Genomic DNA, 21,078 nt, shown 5'->3' on the forward strand with positions numbered 1-21,078 from the left:
ATAGGATTTGTTTGCCTGTTTTTACTAGACAGAGTAGGTTTGGTCCTACCATTCTTTTGCTCTCTTTGTTTTGAGGGAGGTGCGATTGGGCAGAAACGGTGTGGAGGAAATCAAGCGACACCCTTTTTTCAGGAACGACCAGTGGACCTTCGACACCATCAGAGACAGTTAGTGTCACTCCAGTTCAACAAGCAGGTTCAATAAAAACAAGCCTTTTTACGTGAAATGAGCACTGGAACAGAATTCCTGTGGAACAGCAGCTGTGTCTCACTACAAGATCAAATGATTTGTTGACTGAAACTTTTGTTTACACAGCACTTCCTTTTATTTCCAGCAATTCACACTTTTTCCTTTCTTCCTCTGTCTCATTCTTCCTCAGCGGTTGCCCCTGTAGTCCCAGAGCTGAGCAGTGACATAGACACCAGCAATTTTGATGAGATTGAAGAAGATAAAGGTGATGTAGAAACTTTCCCCACACCTAAGGCCTTTGTTGGAAATCAGCTGCCCTTTGTTGGCTTCACTTACTTCAAAGAAGACCAGTAAGTGATCTGTTTTTCTAGCTGCCTCTTGGCATTTCAGGGACTTGAAGATTTCTACATGAATAGAAGATTCCAGATTGGTTCTTGGCTTCGTGTTGATTTTGTTGGTTTACTTCTTCAGGTTACTGAATGCTTCCAACAATATCTCTGTGACTCACGACAATTCAAAAGGAGAGGTAGGTGCTTTCACTTTCACAAACAATAACTGCCAGGTGCACCTCGAGCAACTCTAGTAAAGGCGTCAGTCCCAAGCCTCTCAGGAAATGAATAAGCCAGGCGTCAGTTTACATGACCACACAGAACTGGCCTGTTGATGCTGTCATCAGTCCAGCTTTCATACTGTAAGACATTGAGGATTATGATGGAAATGACTCAGAAAAGGATTGGATTTATTTTTTTGATCCCATGATTTATTTGTACTTTGTTAGAATTTCAGTGTTCTTAGCCACACAGAAAGACTTAAGAGGCTTTCGGTGTAAGTGGCTGAGCTAAAAGGTAATCTCCCTTTGACTTCATTCCTAACTGAACAGTCTAAGCAATCAGCTACCAGTTTTTAAGAAGATAAGAAAGGCTCTGGTTTCATTTTTGTTTGACACCATCACCATGTTCATACACTGCCACTGCAAAACTGGCGTAAAGTATTGAGTATTTATTTTGTTTTTCAATTCCAATCAAATAACTACGCACACATTAAAGGGTTGCTCTTGATGGCAAACCCAGAGAAAATTGTATCTCCATTTATCAGTTTAGGGCAAGTGTCAGTTATATCAATTGCATCATTGCATAATACTTGAGTCACAGGAAGTGGATGAAATGCAGCAAAGACTGAAAACAGTTTTTGAACTTGTCCTTTAAGTCTCTAGGACATGTGTGATTGGTTGGTTGTTTCCTCTTCACAGTCGGCAGCACTGCAGAAGAAACTGCGCCACCTGGAGGTGCAGCTGAACAATGAGAAGCAGGTCAAAGATGAAGTAGAGCACAAATACAGGTACACGAGCTGTAGAAACGTTAATTAACAATGGCAGCTTCTCTTCATGTTGCACCACACCAGACCTGAGCACACTGACCGTCAGTGTCAAAACTCTTATATATGTTGGACTATTTATTTTCTGCAGAGCTGCCTCTAGCCGCCTGGACAAAATCTCCAAAGAACTTGAGGAAGAGGTAAGATAATCACCCTGACACAGTAGTGAACTACTGAATCTACAGCACAGACACCTGTTGGTGCTGGAGATCATAAGACTATTTTTGGCTCTGTTCTACTTTTAATATTTGTTGATGCACTGACCTGGTTTCCCCTCCAGAATTCTGTACTTTCCCTCTTCCTCACAGATTTTAATGGTATTTCCCAGAAACTGTATTTATGTCAGAGTAATGATTTTTCACTGGCTATGTTTTGGTTGAATGCCACATCCAGTAAGGTTCAGCTGGAGCGGTCACTGAATTCTGATAGCCACATTAAAATGTCTTTGAACATTAAGTTCGTATTGAGCCCTGGTTGGATTCTCAGGAATCACTTTTTATAAAGAGAGTTATGGAATCACAGCACTGTGAAATAGGCCCTATAGGACGTGTTGAACAAAATATTTAATGATTGATTATAGGTGAGCAGCAGAAAGAATCTGGAGTCGAGTCTGAGGCAGCTAGAGAGAGAGAAAGCCCTGCTTCAGCACAAGAGCCTGGAGAGCCACCGCAAGGCTGAGAGCGAGGCCGACAGGAAGCGCTGCCTGGAGAATGAAGGTGACATGAGACATATTTATCACATTTTTCAAAGGCAACCAGCTCAGCATATGTAGTGACTTACTTTGTGTTGGTGTTTTAATACAGTTAATATGGAATCCAGTGAAGTGTGATCTTTCCTGTATGAATTTACTACGTAGTATTTTAATTTGAAGTAGAATAGTTTTGGTGCAAGTTTCCACACAGACTGATAACATGTGGATGATACTGCCATCAGCTGGTCAAATAGATATCTTAAACAGTTCAGAAGAGCAGAGCAGCACACATGTCAGCATACTCTTTGACTTTGCTCTGTGCATATTGTATAATTTACATTGTGATACTCACATTTTGTTGCTCTGTCCTCTGATACCCAAACTCCACCTTGATTAGAACTCAGTAACAAAGAATTAATACTTGAGGTATTGTTGAAACACTGTGAACATAAGAAGCTTGATGGATTATTTTGAAATTCTGAAGGGTTTTGACAATTAGCTGATACTAGGCTGTATTCTTCTGTGTTGTGCAGTCAACAGCCTTCGTGACCAGCTGGAAGACATGAAGAGAAGAAACCAGAATTCGCACATTTCTAATGAGAAGAACATTCACCTGCAGAAACAGGTTTCATGTTTAAAAAGCTACTCTACTGTAAAATATAGAATAATATATAATAGAATTGATTCTTGAAGATAATGATAGTAATAATATAAAATGATTGTGAACAGGAAAATAAATCTCATTCTTTGTCTCTATGATATTCAAAATAAAGTTCTTTCTATGGAAAATTTATATGGGACAGGATTCTGGACATACTATAACTGTGACGAGAAGCAAATAAAACTCCTGACTGGCGACATGTCTTCTTCATCAGCTGGAAGAAGCCAACACGTTGCTGCGGGCTGAGTCTGAGGCGGCGGTGCGGCTCCGTAAAACCCAGACGGAGAGCAGCAAGCAGCTCCAGCAGCTGGAGGCCAATGTGCGTGAGCTGCAGGACAAATGCTGCCTGTTGGAGCGCAGCAAGCTGAGCCTGGAGAAGGAATGCATCAGCCTGCAGGCCGCCTTGGAGACGGAGAGGCGGGAGCACAGCCAGGGCTCGGAGACCATAAGCGACCTGATGGGTGGGTGACACACATTCAGAGTATCTAAAACATGATCTGGAAAGACCTCTAGTCTGTAAACAATGGCCTTTTCTATGTATCAACAAGCAGAACGGTAGCACATCACATTTTGCCTGGTTCTGATATTTGAACAAAAAATGATATCTAGGCTTGATTTAGTGTATATCCATTCTTTTTCAAGATGTTTGAAATTCTGCTTTAAGGATTTGCTGATATAGTTAACTTTACGCAGTGGAAATTCTATTACACGCTACACAAAATGTGCTATCTCAGCCACATTCTGTCTACCCAGGAGCTTACATGGCAGATTTACGAGGGCAAAAGCAATGTGCCACGCAAATACAGAGGGCACCAAAGAGGCTTTTCAGGCCTTATTAAGGAATTTGCACTGCAGAATCCATCTGGCAAATAACACGTTCACTTTCTGTGTTTGTGTGTGATTTGAGCTTATTTGTCTGGAGGTGCTTGACAGAGTCACAACGGCTGATGCAAACAAGAACAAATACATCTGATGTTTAGTGATACAAGGATTAGGCCCCCTTTGTCACACTGGTTTAACAAATCAGAGTATAAAGAGTGAAAAAATGAAATGCTCTCTCTCTCTCCTGTAGACAGTCCTTTGGAATAAACAACATGCAGGTGCTCCATTGAAAATGGTGATTGTGCAGCAGTAGCAGGTTGTGGTTGCACTGGTCAGCCTCCAACATGCATTTGTGTAACCACAGCAGGGAGAATGTTATCATCAAAGATAATAATTCAACCTTAATCTGGTTAAAGGCAGTGCTCAGGCTATTAAACTGTCAAGTGATAGCCTTTATCTGATTGTGTTAATTGAGGTGAGGTCACGTAGCTCCATTAACACCACCCAGATTTCTGCTAAGGCAGCACCTCAGTTAACTTTGCCATCAGATGCACTGACCAAATGTTGACTTTACAAATCAGACAAGGTAGCACGGTGTATCTGAATCTGACCCTCTTGGCTTTGTCTTCCAGGACGCATCTCCGTCCTGGAGGACGAGGCACGTCAGCAAAGACAGGCTCTGTCCAAAGTAGAGAGTGAGAAGAGACAGCTTCAGGAGAAGCACACCGACCTGGAGAAGGTAAACCAAAACAATGACATGTTTTCTTCTTTGAAAGCTAAGAGTCTGCTTCATACAGTGATCAGATCAAACAGCCATATTGGCCTGTTTGGGAATTAGCCCATCATCGTCTCATTCTTAAATCAAGGCCAACATGTTGTCCAATCATATGAACGTCTAGGCCCTATCTCTAAATGAAACCCTAGACTCTAGGGTTTCATTTAGAGATCTTGCAAAGGTGAAATACACGTGCTGGTTCTTCCCCGCAGACTGACTGTAACAGCTTTAAAACCTTGTTCTTTAGACAGAATTTTTTTAATCTTACAAGTGTTTGAGTGGATCAGTTGGTGATGGCTGTAGCTTTACTGAATAATTCATAGGGCACATTGATCTTAAGGTTTTAAAGACTTAAAAGAACAACATTGCTGAACAATGTAGATGGGCTGTTAGTGATGCACTATGATCATTCAGTGCTTTAATTCTTTGATACCGATTTCACATTATGTTCATTCATTATGTTCACATGTTATGTTCATTTGGGTGCAGCTTTTGCCACCCTGTCATTATTATGTGTGGTGACTGGTTGAGTTTCATTGGGCTTGCTTTCGTTGTACAGGAGATGAGCAACAAGGAGATTGATCTGACCTATAAGCTGAAGGTGCTGCAGCAGGAGCTGGAGCAGGAGGAGGCCTCTCATAAGGCCACCAGAGCGCTGCTGGCTGACAAGAGCAAGATCAAAGTAACCATTGAGGGTGCCAAATCAGAGTCGATGAAGGGTACAGGTCACCAGTCCTTTTTTCCTTGTTTATTTCAGCTGTTTGTTGGTGCTGTTCATGTTGGTTTGTGTTGCTAGATGTTGTGAGGGAGCAGGTTTGAGCTTGAAATAATTTGGCACCATTAGATACATCTGATTTCACCAGCGTGTACTTAATGCATTGTCACAAATTTACACACTTTACTGTTGACTAACATAACTCAAATATGTGTAAACTATCCAGAGTTGGAGCAGAAGCTGGCGGAGGAGCGAGCAGCCAAACTTCGGTTAGAGAACCGAATACTGGAGCTGGAGAAGCACAGCAGCATGATGGACTGTGACTATAAACAGGCTCTGCAGAAACTAGAAGAGCTGCGCAGACACAAGGACAGACTAACTGAGGAGGTGAGTGTTTACAGACTGCATAGGGCAGGAGTTAAGTGTGTATTTAGATATTAAATGCCGCCTACACAAACACTTCCTGTGGCTAATGCAACAGTGAGTCATTTCTGACTACAGTCCAGTGGCAATTTACAAAAACAGTAACAAAAGCAAATTTGACATTTTAAACAAGAAAAACACAAGCTTTTCCTGATTTCACTGTCTCTCTGCATTTTGTCCATTCCTTCAGATGAAGAACCTTACGCTGAAGATCGAGCAGGAGACCCAGAAGCGTAACCTGATTCAGAACGACCTGAAAGCCCAGAACCAGCAGCTCAGTTCTCTGCGAACCTCTGAGAAGCAGCTGAAGCAGGAAGCGAATCACCTGCTGGACATTAAACGCAGCCTGGAAAAGCAGAACCAAGAGCTGCGCAAGTCAGTTTCCATTTTGATGTACCAGCTTTCATAGTCATGGCTTCATATTTCACATAAAGAGAGAGATGACAACTAAAAGAATTTGTTTTTCTTTTTGACTACAGAGAAAGACAGGACACAGATGGTCAAATGAAGGAATTACAGGACCAGTTAGAAGCTGAACAGTATTTCTCTGTGAGTCTGCTCTGTGGAATATGACTAAGCTGCACATTATGGATCTGCATCTTGCTTACTGTGTGTGTGTGTGTGTGTGTGTGTGTGTGTGTGTGTGTGTGTGGGCGGGCCGCCAACAGAACGAAAACCTTTTTATTTCAGTAGCTAATGCATGTCGTTGTGCTTAATGAATATCATTTTGAATGTATTTTTATAATAATATAAACATGATCTCTGTACATGGAATAATGTAACGTTTAATGGAACTCATTTTATAGTTACTGGCTGATGTGTGCACACTGTATATTTAATTTATTTCCCATGAAAACAGTTTGGCTTCTCTTATCTTCCTTGTGGAAACATGCAGTAAGACATGCAGGCTGCTGAATTCATGCGGTGCATGGAGGCAAAGAGCTGTATGTTAATATATTTACCTGTGACTGTGAGGTGTGTTTGACCTACTTTTCTGTGTTTTGCAGACGCTGTATAAGACCCAGGTTCGCGAACTGAAGGAGGAGTGCGAGGAGAAGAACAAACTCTACAAAGATATGCAGCAGGCTCTGCAGGAGCTACAGGAGGAAAGGTAGCTGTTTTCTTTTTAATCAGTTTAAACACCAATGCAACTTCAAAAGCTTTAAACATTTTTTTAAACCTGACCAAAGCCAAGATAAAACAGGGAAGTAGCAGTCAGCTCATTTACATCTCTGTATATTAATAATTGGCAAACATTTCTCTTGTAACTTCTTCAGGGATTCATTGGCAGCTCAGCTGGAGATCACACTGACAAAGGCTGACTCTGAGCAGCTGGCCCGCTCCATCGCTGAGGAGCAGTACTCAGACCTGGAGAAGGAGAAGATAATGAAGGAGCTGGAGCTGAAGGAGATGATGGCCCGCCACCGTCAGGAGCTATCCGAGAAAGACATCACCATCAGTTCGGTATGTGGAATCAACTGTCTCCTGCCTTCACAGTTAATGTGTTTTAATCCACATGACTTGAAAGAGTTTTGTATTGTAGATAGATTTTTATAACTGTTACTAATAGTAGTAATAGCTTGCCCCATGTAAAACAATATGATGGAGGACAGCAACTTAGGCAGCTCATAATTACCCATAATAGAGTGAATATGACAGCATTTCCTGCTTTGTTTTCAGCTGGAGGAAGCCAACAGGACCCTGACCAGTGATGTTGCCAACCTAGCCAATGAGAAGGAGGAGTTGAACAACAAACTGAGGGATGCTATAGATGGTAATTAAAATGCTTAAATTTTAACTTAACATTTTATTATAACCAAAATGTTATCTGGCTCGAAGTTTAACTTTATTGTGTGCCTTCTTTTTTCAGAATCAGAAAAGTCAAAGGATTGGGAGCAGCAGATCAGCCAGATGAAGCAGGCATTTGAGAAACAGCTGCAGTCAGAAAGGACGCTCAAAACTCAGGCAAGTCTGCTTTTAACTGTACATTGTCTGTACTTAACTTAATGCCAGGAGAGTGGCAGTAACCTGAGAGAGTTTGTTTTTTTTAAAATTAATATCAGTACCGTATTTTCCGCACTATAAGGCGCACCGGATTATAAGGCGCACCTTCAATGAATGGCCTATTTTAAAACTGTTTTCATATATAAGGCGCACCGCATTATAAGGCGCATAGGATAGAAGCTACAGCAGTGGTTCGGGTTGCGTTTTGCGTCCACTAGATGGAGCTGCGCTAAAGGGAATGTCAACAAAACAGTCAGATAAGTCAGTCAAACTTTATCAATAGAATACAAACCAGCGTTCTGACAACTCCGTTCACTCCCAAAATGAATAAACAGCTGTGTTATTATTTTTCCCGATGTAATGTCAGCGACGTAGTATTTTCGCGACACAGTTTATCTTTTAACAACAGCACGGTATAACAGGTAGTGCAACATTTTTATCACGTAGTGGACAGGAACTTTTCCTCGATTCAATAAACACGTAAAAGAAACAGTCCGATACCGTTACGGTAACTCAATCGTAACTGCAATAACAATATAGTAACTCTCTATATAGTGCAAAGTAATAACAATATAACAACCCCGTTCACTCCCAAAATGAATAAACAGCTGTGTTATTTTTCCCGAGGTAATGTCAGCGCTGTAGTATTTTCGCAACACAGTTTATCTTTTAACAACAGCACGGTATAACAGGTAGTGCAACATTTTTATCACGTAGTGGACGGGAACTTTTCCTCGATTCAGTAAACACGTAAAAGAGTCTGATACCGTTACGGTAACTCAGACGTAAGTGCAATAACAATATAGTAACTCTCGAAATAGTGCAAAGCAATAACCATTTAACAATAACTCAATGTTGCTCAAACGTTACTGTCCATATTCACAATATGACCAACCTTGTTCAGTTGTGAACACACAAAAGAAACACGTAAAGCTCACTTTATCAGTTCATTCCTCATCCACAAATCCCTCGAATTCTTCTTCTTCAGTGTCCGAATTGAACAGCTGGGCGAATACGGCATCCAACATGCCCGGCTCGTTAACGTCGTTAACGTCGTAAATTTCTCTCAGCCACTCACTCATCTCTTCTTCGTCCATCCATCCCTTCGAGTTAGCCTTGATAATGACGCCGGCTGGAAAGTCTTTTGGCAAGGTCTTCCTCTTGAAAATAACCATGGGTGGTAGTTTCTGGCCATTAGCCTGGCAAGCGAGAACTACAGTGAAGGACGACTTCTCATTCCCTGTGGTGCGAACATTCACCGTACGTGCTCTCGTTTTATCCACAGTGCGCTTAAATCTGTTACTTCGGCCACGCCCCCTGACTACGGTAGCCACGATTGACCAATATTGATCCATAGATAAGGCGCATCGGATTATAAGGCGCACTGTCGGCTTTTGAGAAAATTTAAGGCTTTTGGGTGCGCCTTATAGTGCGGAAAATACGGTACTTCAGAAAAGATCTTCTGTAATCAGTCACTTCTCCAAGAAGCACCTCCCATGAGATCAGTGTCCCAGACAGAAGCTGTCTTACAGGCAACTCTGAAAACAAGCTAAAGCCTGCACTGTGGCACCTGTGTCCGTCCACAGGCTGTCAATAAACTGGCAGAGATCCTGAACAGGAAGGAGGTTCGTGGCGGAGGCAGTCGCCGTGGCAACGACACTGACATGCGGCGGAAGGAGAAGGAGAACAGGAAGCTGCAGTTGGAGCTAAGGTCAGAGAAGGAAAAACTCAACAGCTCCATCATCAAATACCAGAAAGAAATCAACGAAATGCAGGCGGTAAGTCGAAAGCTCACGTTTGATTTTATGTGCCATGTGAAGTCATTTCTCTGTAGCCATGTCAATTTATGCAACTGTACAAACATGGAAGACCATTTCCCCTTGAGTAACTGCAGTTTCTGTAAGCTGGCCCAGCAAGTGCAGCAGTCTCTTCTCTCTCCTGCTCTGACCCGAAGTTGTTTCTGTGGTTGTTTTTGATTTGCAGCAACTGTCAGAGGAGAGCCAGATGCGTATAGAGCTGCAGATGGCTCTGGACAGTAGGGACAGTGACATCGAGCAGCTCAGGAACCTCCTGCAGTCGCTCAGTGTCCAATCGCTGGACTCTGCCAGCGTCAACAGTGGACCGGAGTTTGATACTGATGATGCATACACAGGTGAGGACTCAACCACAGGAGAAATCCCACAGATGTTAACATGTCTCTTTTCATTATTAAGTAATCGATTGGTAATTTTCATTATTAATTGATTAATTTAGTCAAAAACTGCTTGAAAACTGCTCAGCACAATTTCCACAGAGCCCAATATGACATCTTCACATTATTTATTTGTCCAACCAACAGTCCAAAGCCTAAAGACTCTTCATTTACTTTCATAGATGACAGAATAAAAGCAGCAAATACTTATATTTAAGAAGCTGGAACCAGCAAACGTTTTGATACTGTTGCTGTAAAAATGATTCAAACGATTATCAAAATAGACACACTTCCACTTCTCTTTCTCACACCCAGAAACGAGGCTGGAGGGCTGGCTCTCTCTCCCTGTGAGAAACAATACCAAGAAGTTTGGATGGGAGAAAAAGGTATAGAGAATGAAGCAACCTTGATGATGTGTAACAGTCCCTCCTTCATCGGCATAACCTTAACCATGTCTGTTCTGTGACTGAAGTATGTTGTAGTGAGCAGCAAGAAGATTCTCTTCTACAACAACGAGCAGGACAAAGAGCAGTCCATTCCCTACATGGTGCTTGATATAGAGTGAGTATAACAGCTAAACCCCCATCTGCTGTCTGTTTTAGTTTGATTGTGAGCTTGTTATGTGCTGTGGAGGCATTTTGTTCTGATAAAGGGACATGAACTCTTTTCCTTCACACAGCAAACTCTTCCACGTGAGGCCTGTCACTCAAACAGATGTGTACCGTGCCGACGCCAAAGAGATTCCCAGGATATTCCAGGTCTGTCTCAGCATTGTCTCAGTGGTTTTATTCACAACTTCTGGATGATCATGTTTGTTTGCTTGGAGAAAAAAAAAAATAGTTCCTGAAAAAATTCATTCTGCACCAACTTCTCAGATTCTTTATGCCAATGAGGGTGAGAGCAAAAAGGAGCCGGAGTTTCCTGTGGAGCCATTGGCCATTGGAGAGAAATCCAGCTACATCTGCCACAAAGGCCACGAGTTCATCCCCACGCTCTACCACTTTCCCACCAACTGCGAGGCCTGCACCAAGCCGCTGTGGAACATGTTCAAGCCGCCGCCTGCTCTGGAGTGCCGGCGGTGTCACATCAAGTGCCACAAGGACCACATGGACAAGAAGGAGGAGATTATCGCTCCATGCAAAGGTGAGATGCTCCTTTCGCGTAGGGACTGAACTCACAAGTTTGTTGGTTGTGAAGAAGAAATTGGGAATTTTCTGTCACACCAGTGTTGCCATTAAAGTTAAGTTAAGACTATAATGGTCTCTCTCACCGCCAGTGAACTATGATGTGTCTACGGCAAAGAACATGCTGCTGCTGGCCACGTCGCAGGAGGAGCAGCAGAAGTGGGTGAGCCGACTGGTAAAGAAGATTCCCAAGAAGCCCCCGCCACCAGAGCACTTTGCACGCTCCTCGCCACGCGCATCCATGAAGGTCCAGCCAAGCCAGTCCATGAGGAGACCCAGTCGACAGCTCCCCACCAGCAAGAGCAGGTAGCAAAGCAAACAAATACAAATAAAGTGTCACATCGTCTTTCTTTCTGTCAAATCTGCAGCCTACTTATCTGTCCTATGTTGCTTTGGACCACTCTGACAAGCTCGAACGTAAAAAATTATTTAATCTTTTGGCCTAAAAATTGCCTAATAGAAATATTTTGAAAATTGGCCACTGTTTTGGTCTCATCTATCATCTGTATCCAGTGTTGCCAAACCTAACAAAATACAACATTTCTATTCTCAGATTCTGTGTGAAAGCTTAAACACTTTTGTATTTATGCAGTGGAGCCGTAGAGGAGAATGAAAGCTGTCCTCACATCTAGAATTCACTGCAGCGTCTGTGTGTTTTTGAAGTCAGAGACAGTGAGCAGCTGTGGAGCTTCGTTCTCTGTATACATGATTAGACTGCAGAAGATTAGAGCCTGTTTTCTGTCTCCTCTCTGCTTAGTGTTGTCGTGTATGCCTTTAGTCCCACACTTGACAAGAACAGGCTGTATTTATGGACACCAGAGTGGATGTGGAAGTGTTACCTGGCCATCAAAACTAATCTTCCCTTTCAGATTGGAGGACTTCGGTCTTCAGGACTGGCACTGGGCATTGGATGATATCGATGATGATTGTTCTTCTGTTCATTTATGATGACTGCGTATGGTAAAAGTGTGTGCTGTGTAGTGCAGTGATTTCAGTGGCAGTGGAACTCAATATCAGTTTCACATCTACTGTCCCAGTTTGCTGTGATTTGTAAACGGACAAAAAACACTGATGTTCAAATTTATCAAACAGTGCTCAGTGTTTTAAGATCCTCTGCTGCTGAAACCCATTATGTTATTTTTAGGGTGAAAGGCAGCAACACCAATTACGGAAGACCAAACTTATATATTTCCAAAGCTGCTGAGAGAAAATGCTGTTCTTTAGTCACATCCTCCTGTTAACGTCCTGAAACATTTCTCACCCATAGTGACCTTACGTCCTCTGACCTCAGCCCTCGCAGGTCAAATGGCTTCAAAATGAGGCGAGAAGAATCCCACAGTGGACACTGGTTCAATTGATGACTGCTCACACCTTGTTCTCCTTTTACCCAGACGTTTCCCTGTAAACCACTCATTTACTAAATGTGTGTATTTTTGTTTACAACCAGAAAGCGTCTTTTTGCACTAAAGATTCGGACACAGTCCTGGTTGTCGGTTTGCGGTGGTGGTGGTGGTGGTAGTGGGCCGTGTCCACATATGTTGGTCTGTGCATGTGCTTGCTGGGGGTTCATTTAATGCGCAAGAAACAAGTGGCTGCTCATCTGACAGCTTGGATCACCTTTCCACTGGGTGTTTTGATGTTATTATTCAGTGGCTGAACATTACGGAAACATTTTTCTTATGCACTCTTGTGCAAGGGAAAGACTCTTTGTGTTTTTAAAATTTTGTTGCTTGCAATAAAGACCTAAGGTTAGAAAAAGTGATATTGAAACAAAAGACTTGAAAGATCTTGCACACCATAAAGTCACATTAACAGGTCTACACAAGACATTGACCCTGAAGAGTGAAACATTCTGACCTAAGCTAATATAAATGATTTGTGTCGGATTCTTCAGTTAGAATAATTTAAGCCTGATAAGGACATGACCTCTCCATCCTCTGGATGTACGATTGGTATTTGCTGAGACTAATCTTGCATCTGTGTTTTCTCTCTTCCTCCAGTTAACCTTGCTTGGGAGTCTGGTGTGTCGTCAAGTTGGTGGGATGTTTTTCCCTCCTAAATCAAAGACTCCATACAACAAAGCTCCTTGCAGATCAGCACACTGAACTCCACATCACATGTCCGCAACCCACCCTGACATGCTTCAGCCTGTGAGAGTTACAAAATTTCTCCCTTTTGTTGAACTTCCTTCCCAGTCAGTAGAAGTGGTAACAGTGATGTGTGATCTTTCGACCTAGCTGGATGGCTTGTAAGCATATTCGTCCAAGTCTTCTCCTGGGCCCTTGACTCGAGCAGTTACGAGTCCCTGGGGAGCTGGATTAGCTCGTTGAGCTCCCACAGAACAGAAGTGAGCTCTTATAAGCCCAACAAGGGCAGGCAAGAAGGGGATACACTTACCTCAACACTTCTCACCAGGACACACTGTCTGAAGGACCTAACAGGAAAACTCTACTGTCCCTCACCACCTTTGGGGATTGTTGTGGCCAAATAAAAAGACATTCTTGTATTTAATGATTGTGAACAATATGAAGGGTTTAATGGGGAACACTACACTCAGAAGATAGTCATTTCTGTAATTTTTTTGGGTTGAGGTTGTTGAACTTGATCTCAGATACAGTATTTGGACTGGGCTGATTCCAACTCTTTAACATATTGATTGTAGCTTCTTGCTTTCCACGATTCTGCTTTCAGATGTGCGCCCATACAGGTCAGAGAAACTTGAATGAGGTACTTAAGTAAATGAAGTTTGACTTCAGAGAAAGTCAGGTGGGGCAGGAGTGTCAGATTCCTCCAGGATGTGAGCAAATCATTTCTTGAGTGCCTCAAATTCAAATTTCTTACTCGGGCACACTCTGAATCACCGGTTTGTCGTTGTGTGACTACAGTAACGGTTTTAAGTGAACTCAATCCCGCTCTGAATGGCATGAGATGGAGGCCCAGATGTAAGATCTTCACAATCTTTCAAACCTGCACTGTCATGTTATGAGGGTTAATGTTTACTTAATTCAAGGGGTGCACCATGAATGCTTTTCTGATCCGAGCTCAGCTCCGTTTCTTGTTTGAATGTATATCTGGACTCTACCAGAGACGACACGAAGGCATTGTATTACTTCTATCCAAATATACTTGACTGAAGCCCCCTTTCATCACCAACTGCTCTGAGTGAACTTGCATGTGTTTGCCTTTTCAGGCCTCACAATTAAGTGCTGTCACCCACAGGCCTCCACCTATTAGAAATGTATATTTTTATCATATCCTGATCATGAAAATGAGGGCAATTGACCAATGAGAAGCAGAAACAATGAAGGTATGCAATCATATCTCATGAGTCAGAATACTGAGCAGCACTATTCCATTGAAAGTTTTTCTAAAAGTGTTTGTCCTGATATTTTTGTATTAAAAGTAACCAGACTGAGTTTGGGCACATTGTTGTGTGTATGTGGCTTATATAGCAGATGGAGAGTAATTAAGTGTGTGTTTGTGTGTGTGTGTGTGTGTGTGCGTGTGCGTGTGTATGTTTACTGAGTGCTCTCCTTTAACCAAGAAGCATGTTTTATACATATAAATATACACAGTATATATTTTACATGCCATACAGTGCACATTATATTATTTATACAGCCTTGTCCACTTTGTATTTAAGGGCTTTACATCCAGAATGCATGTTTGCTACCAAACAGCTCTATAATAATAATAATAATTACAACAATAAAGACATGGATGTGCCTTTTGGTTTTTGATTACTTTTCTGTCTTTAAAAAAAGAAATATCTTTTCAATCAAACTATATTTTTGTGAAAGGTGCCCAATGACATTGCTGATTTCATGGGTGAGGTTTAAATTCATAAGACTGAAATTACCACAGCATAAGAGGCAGTAATGTTTTATTTAAAAAATAATTCAGGAAAAATAACATCGTCCTTACAAAAGCTTTTTAAAATACAGAATTTCTTATCCTGAGTAGGAAGATTTGCCTGGCTTGTGCTGTCTTTTAATAACACTTTTCTCCCCCCCACACTCAGTATGAAAAAGCATCGGTCTCTGCTCTCACAGCATGTTGTAGCAGATTTTTAGGAATGTTATAAAACGTGTGTGGAATTGATACAGAGGTAAAAACGATTAAAAAAAAAAAAAAAAAGAGTCAGTATTACAAAAGTTAATTATTGTTACCTGACACTTTTGTTTTTGAGTCTTAGCTGTGTTAACCCAGCAATGTTTCTGGTGAACAGAGCTGGAAGACATGGGAATTAACTGCAGGTTTACAGCCAGTCAGCTCACGGATCCAGCTGGTAACACTTAGTCTTCTTTCTTGGACCTGCTGCTGTGTCTCTGGTAGTGGAGCACAGTGAGCAGCACCCACATGTTCAGCAAAGTCATGGTGACGAAGCGCACAAGAACTGTGACAAAGACACAGATACTTACACACATGAACTTTGTTAGAATTCAGACACACTAACAGAGTAGTTTTGATAACCTGCCTCTGTTGTCAAAAACTTAAAATGGTAATCAGTTTATATTAAATGTTTCCATAAAATTATGAGACACACCCCTCTACTGCAAAGAAATGTAATTTTTAAACCGCTGAGAAACACTTATTTGTACATGGAAACACATTTTAATCTCATCTTACCTCTAAGGCACCCGAGCACAAAAAAATCTTTAACTCATGTAAAACTATGGAGATAGTTATTTAGAAAACAAATCTTTTTAAAGACGTCCTTGTGAAATGTTTATAGAGATCATAAAAATGTACTATCTGGGATACTACACATCTAGCTGTAGTCATTTGTAATTCAGTCTGACTTACCCTGTGTGTCTCCAGTCGTCACTGTGGTGGTATAAATGCGCGCTGAAACAAAGAGGAAGCCGAGTTAATCACATCCTCATTATCCCAGACAGCATCTAATATTTAATTAATGAAGTGTAGAATTGCTAATTTATGAAATTGGGAGTTGAGTAAACAGTGTGACACATATTCATGAACTGAATCATTACAGTAACAGTACTTAAGGGAGGAGAAAAAGTCTTGTAAATCTGATGAGCATTTTTTGAATTTATCACAAATGTTAAACAAGAGTTGGGCAGATGAGACCGATGATCTTGGCCTTTTTTTTTTTTTTTTAAATTTTGACTTATACTGTATTTACTAGGTATTTATAAGACTTCATTAACTTGAACTAAATGGTTCTAATGAGACGTTTTACGAAGATTTCACTCAATCATACCATTAATGTGCTAGTTATTGTTGGGTCATGTCAGCTCAGATTTCTGTTAAAAAAATATGCTTTTTAGTGTCTTTCAGCTCATTGTTTTGGTTTTACAGTACACAATTATTTATTGATATTTTTTTTCTTTTACTCTCACTGCTCTGAGTAGCATTGATCTCAGCTGTTTTCAGTGTAACACCTATTCAAACCCACGGCATGCTACCGTCCACCAACCAATGACCAAAGTTGGCAGCTAGCTTGTCAACATAGTAGAACATTTAGTAGAGCAAAACAGCAAAAAATGGGAGAGAATACTGGAATTTGGACATTAGATAGAAGAAAAACTATGTTCTTCTTGTTTCAAAGTATCAGTATTGGAGTTCTTAAACAACAAGGGTTGAGAAATAAAACACAGAAGATTCAGCAGAATTAACCACATAAAGATGTTTCTTTCAGATTAGCTTCAAGAAGACAAAAGCTGTCTCCCAACAGTCAAGACTGGGAAAGATAAAAGGTGCTACAGTGTTTCCACATTATGCCTATGATACTCACCCATACAGGTGTAGGTAGCCATCGCCCAGGAAAGGCTGCTAACCTGTCCAGCATCCTTAGACCTCCACAGGCACTGCAGTTGGGCAAATTTACTGGCTGCACTGATGAACGTGCACAGGCTCTGAGAAGACAGGGGACGTCAGACTGCAGGCAGGTTTGATTTCCAGTATTTCTTCATGTTCAAGTAACATCACTACCAGTTTACCCCCGAATCAAAATGCATAATTTTCCTCTTACCTGTCCATCTACATAACCCATCTAGATCATTTTTCCTACATGAAACTGCACACAACAAAGTCTGTGGATTATTTTTGACTAATCGGGACATGATGTCTAGAAAGAGACACTGCTCTTGTGTTTTTCAAATGTCATTTTTGCCACTAAGCAGTACATGTGTTTTCTAGTTGGACACTAATACAGCAGATATCTCCAAAAGTCAGCAGCTCACACCAAAACAATCTAGACAGATAAATAACACTTCAGGTAAGAAGAAAATATGTATTATGGATTTGGGGGTGAACTGTCCCTTTAATTTCAAAAAGTGAAAATTTTCAAACTCTTTCTGTAGCTTGCTTAAAAAAAACAAAACACTTAAACATGTGCAAGATGGGGATCACTGTTCTTGTCTATTTATATGCAAAAATGTCTTCACACACATTCATTTCATTAACCAGCAAGACCATCTGACATTTGTAAGGATGTCTTGCTGAGACAGACCAGGTGCAATGACGTCTGGGTAAGTTTCTGTTCAAATCTCCACCTCATTACTCCTGACTGATGACGTGTCAACTCTTTGTTTATTTTCTGACATACTGTGACTTATGGTTGCTAAACTGATTTATTACCATCGCCAAATCTATGATCCATTTCTCCACGGTGAGGAGCCTCCAGCCTCCGACAAAGCTGAACGCACTGTGTTAAGGCAATAATGCGCGACATGCTGTAGAGGGCCAATGGGTCACTGATTCTCTTTAACACTGAATGAACACTTTCACATCCAGGACTGTTTGAAAGTGATGAAAAGGATACACCAAGGCGTAGATGAGGCTCTGCCACAGGTGGCCGTTGTAATGAAGAATCAGGAGCAGAAGAATGACATCTGAGGACGCAGGTCAGATTACATAACACACACACACACACACACACCACTTAAAGCTGTCTCACAGGGCTGCGTTTGACACTGGCGAAAGGTTTCACTGTCTTATTAACTCAACGAGAAACTAATATTTATGGTTTACACAAGGTCAGGCTTGCTTTTGAAGATATCAGAGTCCTCTATTGTTAAGGTGTCACAAGTGTTTCTGTCAGTAAGGCCTCTTAGGATTTAGGCTGCTATGGAGACTTGAGTGCAGTTTCCACTGGTTACAGATGAGATCAATAAAGGCCACACAGGACATACATGACTTAATGCTCCTCTCAGTGGAGACCCATGTCAAGTCATTTGTTTTGACACTACATGCACATACTGTGAAACAGGAACATTCACACGTGACATCAATTACCACCCATGGATGATTTTCTATTGATTTTCTGTCACGTATCAGCATGTAACATTAATCCAAGGGTATACAGTTGTCAAGTGAACCTGGTAAGTTACTGTGTTTGAAACTGACTCTTCACACAACATAAAACAAGGCTGTGTGTGAAATAAAGACTCACCTTGCGCAATGAGAATTGGATATTCCAGGTACGTTGGCGGTGGGTAGTCATAGTACATTTGGTACGTGACAAAAACAATGAACCTGTAAAAGAAATATCAGGTTCTTGCATTACACTGTAATGATCAGTGCAAAAATGTAGCGAATTTGCCGAGCTAACATGCAGCTGGATGCATGTGTTTTTAGGCTGTTGTGTGCTGTGTGTACAGGCTTCTATTTGCAGACAATTGGATGGCTGAAAAACTGCTGGAAACAATCACAACCTAATTCAAAATGAAGCTACACAAAGCATTTTCACACGACTGCCTAGTCAAAAATCAGTAAACAGTAAACAGCACACAGCATGATCAGGTACACCAATTAGGCCACTAAATACAGTAAGAGTTCTCTTTCACTGACTCAAGTTGAGAAGATTTGAATTTTCCATTTACAAACGCCACGCCGTAATCTTATCATTCTGTTTGAACAAGGATTTACATCATCAGATGAGTGACTTAAAATGGCTTTCGGTTTGCATAAAGACCAAACTAAGTTTTTAGCTGCAAATAGGTTTTGATCATGTTTGAGCAGTTTTTGTTCCCAGACAGGCCCAAACAGAACTTTTAAAGCGACTGGTGAAGTGATCACTCAGTCAGTGGTATTGGTATATTCAGTAACACCCGACTACCCACAGATAATATGATGGTAGTGTGGAGTAATAAAATACTAATGCATATTTGAAATGTGTAGCATCAAGCCTGTTGGTTTAAATGTGGATGTGCATTTAAACAGGCTTAAAGCTACACTATGAGAACAAAGCCCACAGTCTGCAGTCACATGATGGAAAGCTCTTACTCTAAATCAAATGTTATGCTACAAGGAAACTCTTCATCTGGAATCCTTTCAAATTTAACCTTCAAAATTCCACCATATGCTGCTGTATAATCTGCTGTGCTGATTTAACAGTTGGTATTAAATGGGGTATTAAATTATAGACCTCAATATAGCAAACTCTCTTCAGTAGTGTAAGACTTTAAAATGCAAACATTTTATTCCAGCATTTTTATTCAAATTTAGACTTCCATTTGTGTGTAGAAGTGTAGAAGCGATCCAACCTTTTGCTCATCCGAATTTGATCAAGTATCTTGTTATGATGTGTGATCATCATGCAGGTGAATGGAGATTTTTTTTCCCACCAGTGACAATGACAACACGTCAGGGATGTCAGTGTGAATCTATGCCAATGTAATATACTGTGTGCATATTTATAAAATGACTTGTATTTTTCACTTAGACATCGTGCCCAGAGCAGCTTTGAGGCTTGGCTATCTCACTGCAGCATGCCTGACGACAGCAGGCTCACCAGCACAGTACAGACATTCAGGACAGTGCAGCTACTGGCAGGCACTGAGGAGACGGGACACTGACAAATCACACAGCCTTAAAGACACAAACCTGCATAGTAACTAAACATGATCCCTGTGGAGCTGTTTAAAAAAACCTCCAAAATAATACATAGTCAGGCAATATCTCCACTAGCCCAACAATGGTCACTAACAGTTTGAAGTTTGAAGGTAGATCGTCTAATTTCAATAATAACTAGTCTGCTGTAGTGATTCTGACATCACAGAGATAACACAGATTCAAAAATGGTCCAGATTTCCTTGGCTTGTCTTTAAAAATCAGAACTCTGCAATCCAAACACGATTGTTTGTTTAGTGTTAGGCCTTCACGGTTGGATTAGTTTTTAGTTTTCATAATGCAGCTTTTCAGTTGTGTGTCTCAAAACTCATCCAGTCCCTCCATGTCCCATTTTACTCTTAATCTTAACTGGCTTAGCATTCTCGCGTGCCCGCGCTAAACACTCATCACTTCGAATAAGGATGTGCTCGTGCGTTTCCTTCATTTCCCCCGCCAAAGGCAAACAGTGGCGTATCCGAGGCTGGTGGTGATAATAATAAACGCTTTTAACGTTCTATTAAAACAAAAGATAGGTAGTGGTTCAGGTTTAGGCCGAAATTATCATAATATATTTGAGATTCAGTAGCACTTCTATATCACGTTTAAGGGTGCGTAGAATCTTACGTGTAACCAAGGCCGTAATAAATTACAAATATTTTAACTGGAGTTTGGAGGTTTGGTTTCCTTCCACAGATGCTGACGGCGAAGAAGAGGAACGTCACATGATTACATCAGCAGTTAATAGTAAATAGTGCACTACCTTATCGCAATGATCACAATAAAAAAATCCCTTTCCTCTTTAGTTGCGCACTTTACAGCTCAAACAACAGCACTGACTTCAGAAAACTCTAATAAATTCTACTAAAAAAAAAACAATCACATACCCCGTCAACTCGAGAAGAAGACTGTTGAGGCTGACTCCAGTCGTTGATTTTGCTCGCATCAGTACAAAAATCTGCGGGAATTTCAGCACCATGCACACAAACAGTGTGCTGAAATTAGCCACATGCAACAACGTATCGGACTGCATCGTCGGGAGATGAATAAAACAAAACTTTAGATTGCTGCTGTTGGTACTGGGGTATCACCAGTATCAAGAACGGTGAGTTTAGAAAAGACCTCCGTTGTAAACTTTCAAAATAAAAGAAACTAAAACTCTATTGTGTAGTGGAGCTAAAGTTAATGTGGTAAAA

At 41.1% G+C, this 21,078-nt stretch overlaps 2 protein-coding genes across 7 annotated transcripts in view; one reads left to right on the top strand and one right to left on the bottom strand.

Annotated features, from left to right (window-relative positions):
• Positions 1–14,444, top strand: part of rock2a (rho-associated, coiled-coil containing protein kinase 2a) — a 30,853-nt gene extending 16,409 nt beyond the window's left edge. Inside the window, exons 8-33 of one of the 6 annotated variants that reach the window (XR_006845507.1) lie at positions 76–167; positions 380–539; positions 661–715; positions 1,439–1,527; positions 1,655–1,703; positions 2,144–2,279; positions 2,788–2,879; positions 3,130–3,376; positions 4,370–4,476; positions 5,072–5,231; positions 5,454–5,614; positions 5,841–6,025; positions 6,130–6,199; positions 6,658–6,761; positions 6,928–7,114; positions 7,331–7,424; positions 7,521–7,615; positions 9,241–9,432; positions 9,638–9,806; positions 10,161–10,231; positions 10,318–10,406; positions 10,525–10,603; positions 10,721–10,988; positions 11,122–11,335; positions 12,297–12,452; positions 13,030–14,444. Coding sequence is in view for 4 of the 6 variants with exons in the window: in XM_046413897.1 (XP_046269853.1) it covers positions 76–167; positions 380–539; positions 661–715; positions 1,439–1,527; positions 1,655–1,703; positions 2,144–2,279; positions 2,788–2,879; positions 3,130–3,376; positions 4,370–4,476; positions 5,072–5,231; positions 5,454–5,614; positions 5,841–6,025; positions 6,130–6,199; positions 6,658–6,761; positions 6,928–7,114; positions 7,331–7,424; positions 7,521–7,615; positions 9,241–9,432; positions 9,638–9,806; positions 10,161–10,231; positions 10,318–10,406; positions 10,525–10,603; positions 10,721–10,988; positions 11,122–11,335; positions 12,297–12,387 (3,256 nt within the window). In the remaining 2 variants the exon portion in view is untranslated. The other 5 variants (XR_006845508.1, XM_046413897.1, XM_046413899.1 and 2 more) reach the window with 5 other exon arrangements.
• A 451-nt stretch (positions 14,445–14,895) lies between these two features.
• On the bottom strand, positions 14,896–21,076 carry slc66a3 (solute carrier family 66 member 3). Its single transcript, XM_046413906.1, has 7 exons — positions 20,770–21,076; positions 18,447–18,529; positions 17,817–17,886; positions 17,633–17,690; positions 16,788–16,908; positions 15,836–15,877; positions 14,896–15,425 (listed from the first exon to the last, which is right to left on the bottom strand). The coding sequence occupies exons 1-7, from the start codon at positions 20,913–20,915 to the stop codon at positions 15,325–15,327; spliced, it is 621 nt and encodes a 206-aa protein (XP_046269862.1). The 5' UTR covers positions 20,916–21,076; the 3' UTR covers positions 14,896–15,324.
• Between the last annotated feature and the right edge of the window lie 2 nt (positions 21,077–21,078).

The sequence above is a fragment of the Scatophagus argus genome, chromosome 15, assembly GCF_020382885.2.
Source record: "Scatophagus argus isolate fScaArg1 chromosome 15, fScaArg1.pri, whole genome shotgun sequence".
Classification (NCBI taxonomy): Eukaryota; Metazoa; Chordata; class Actinopteri; family Scatophagidae; genus Scatophagus; species Scatophagus argus.

Coding starts and splice junctions, on each gene's coding strand:
- slc66a3 (XM_046413906.1), bottom strand. CDS start 20,915: ATGCAGTCCGATACGTTGTTGCATGTGGCTAATTTCAGCACACTGTTT. Junction 18,530..20,769: donor CTTCTTCTCGAGTTGACGGG/GTATGTGATTGT, acceptor TTTCTTTTACAG/GTTCATTGTTTTTGTCACGT. Junction 15,426..15,835: donor GACGACTGGAGACACACAGG/GTAAGTCAGACT, acceptor TCTTTGTCACAG/TTCTTGTGCGCTTCGTCACC.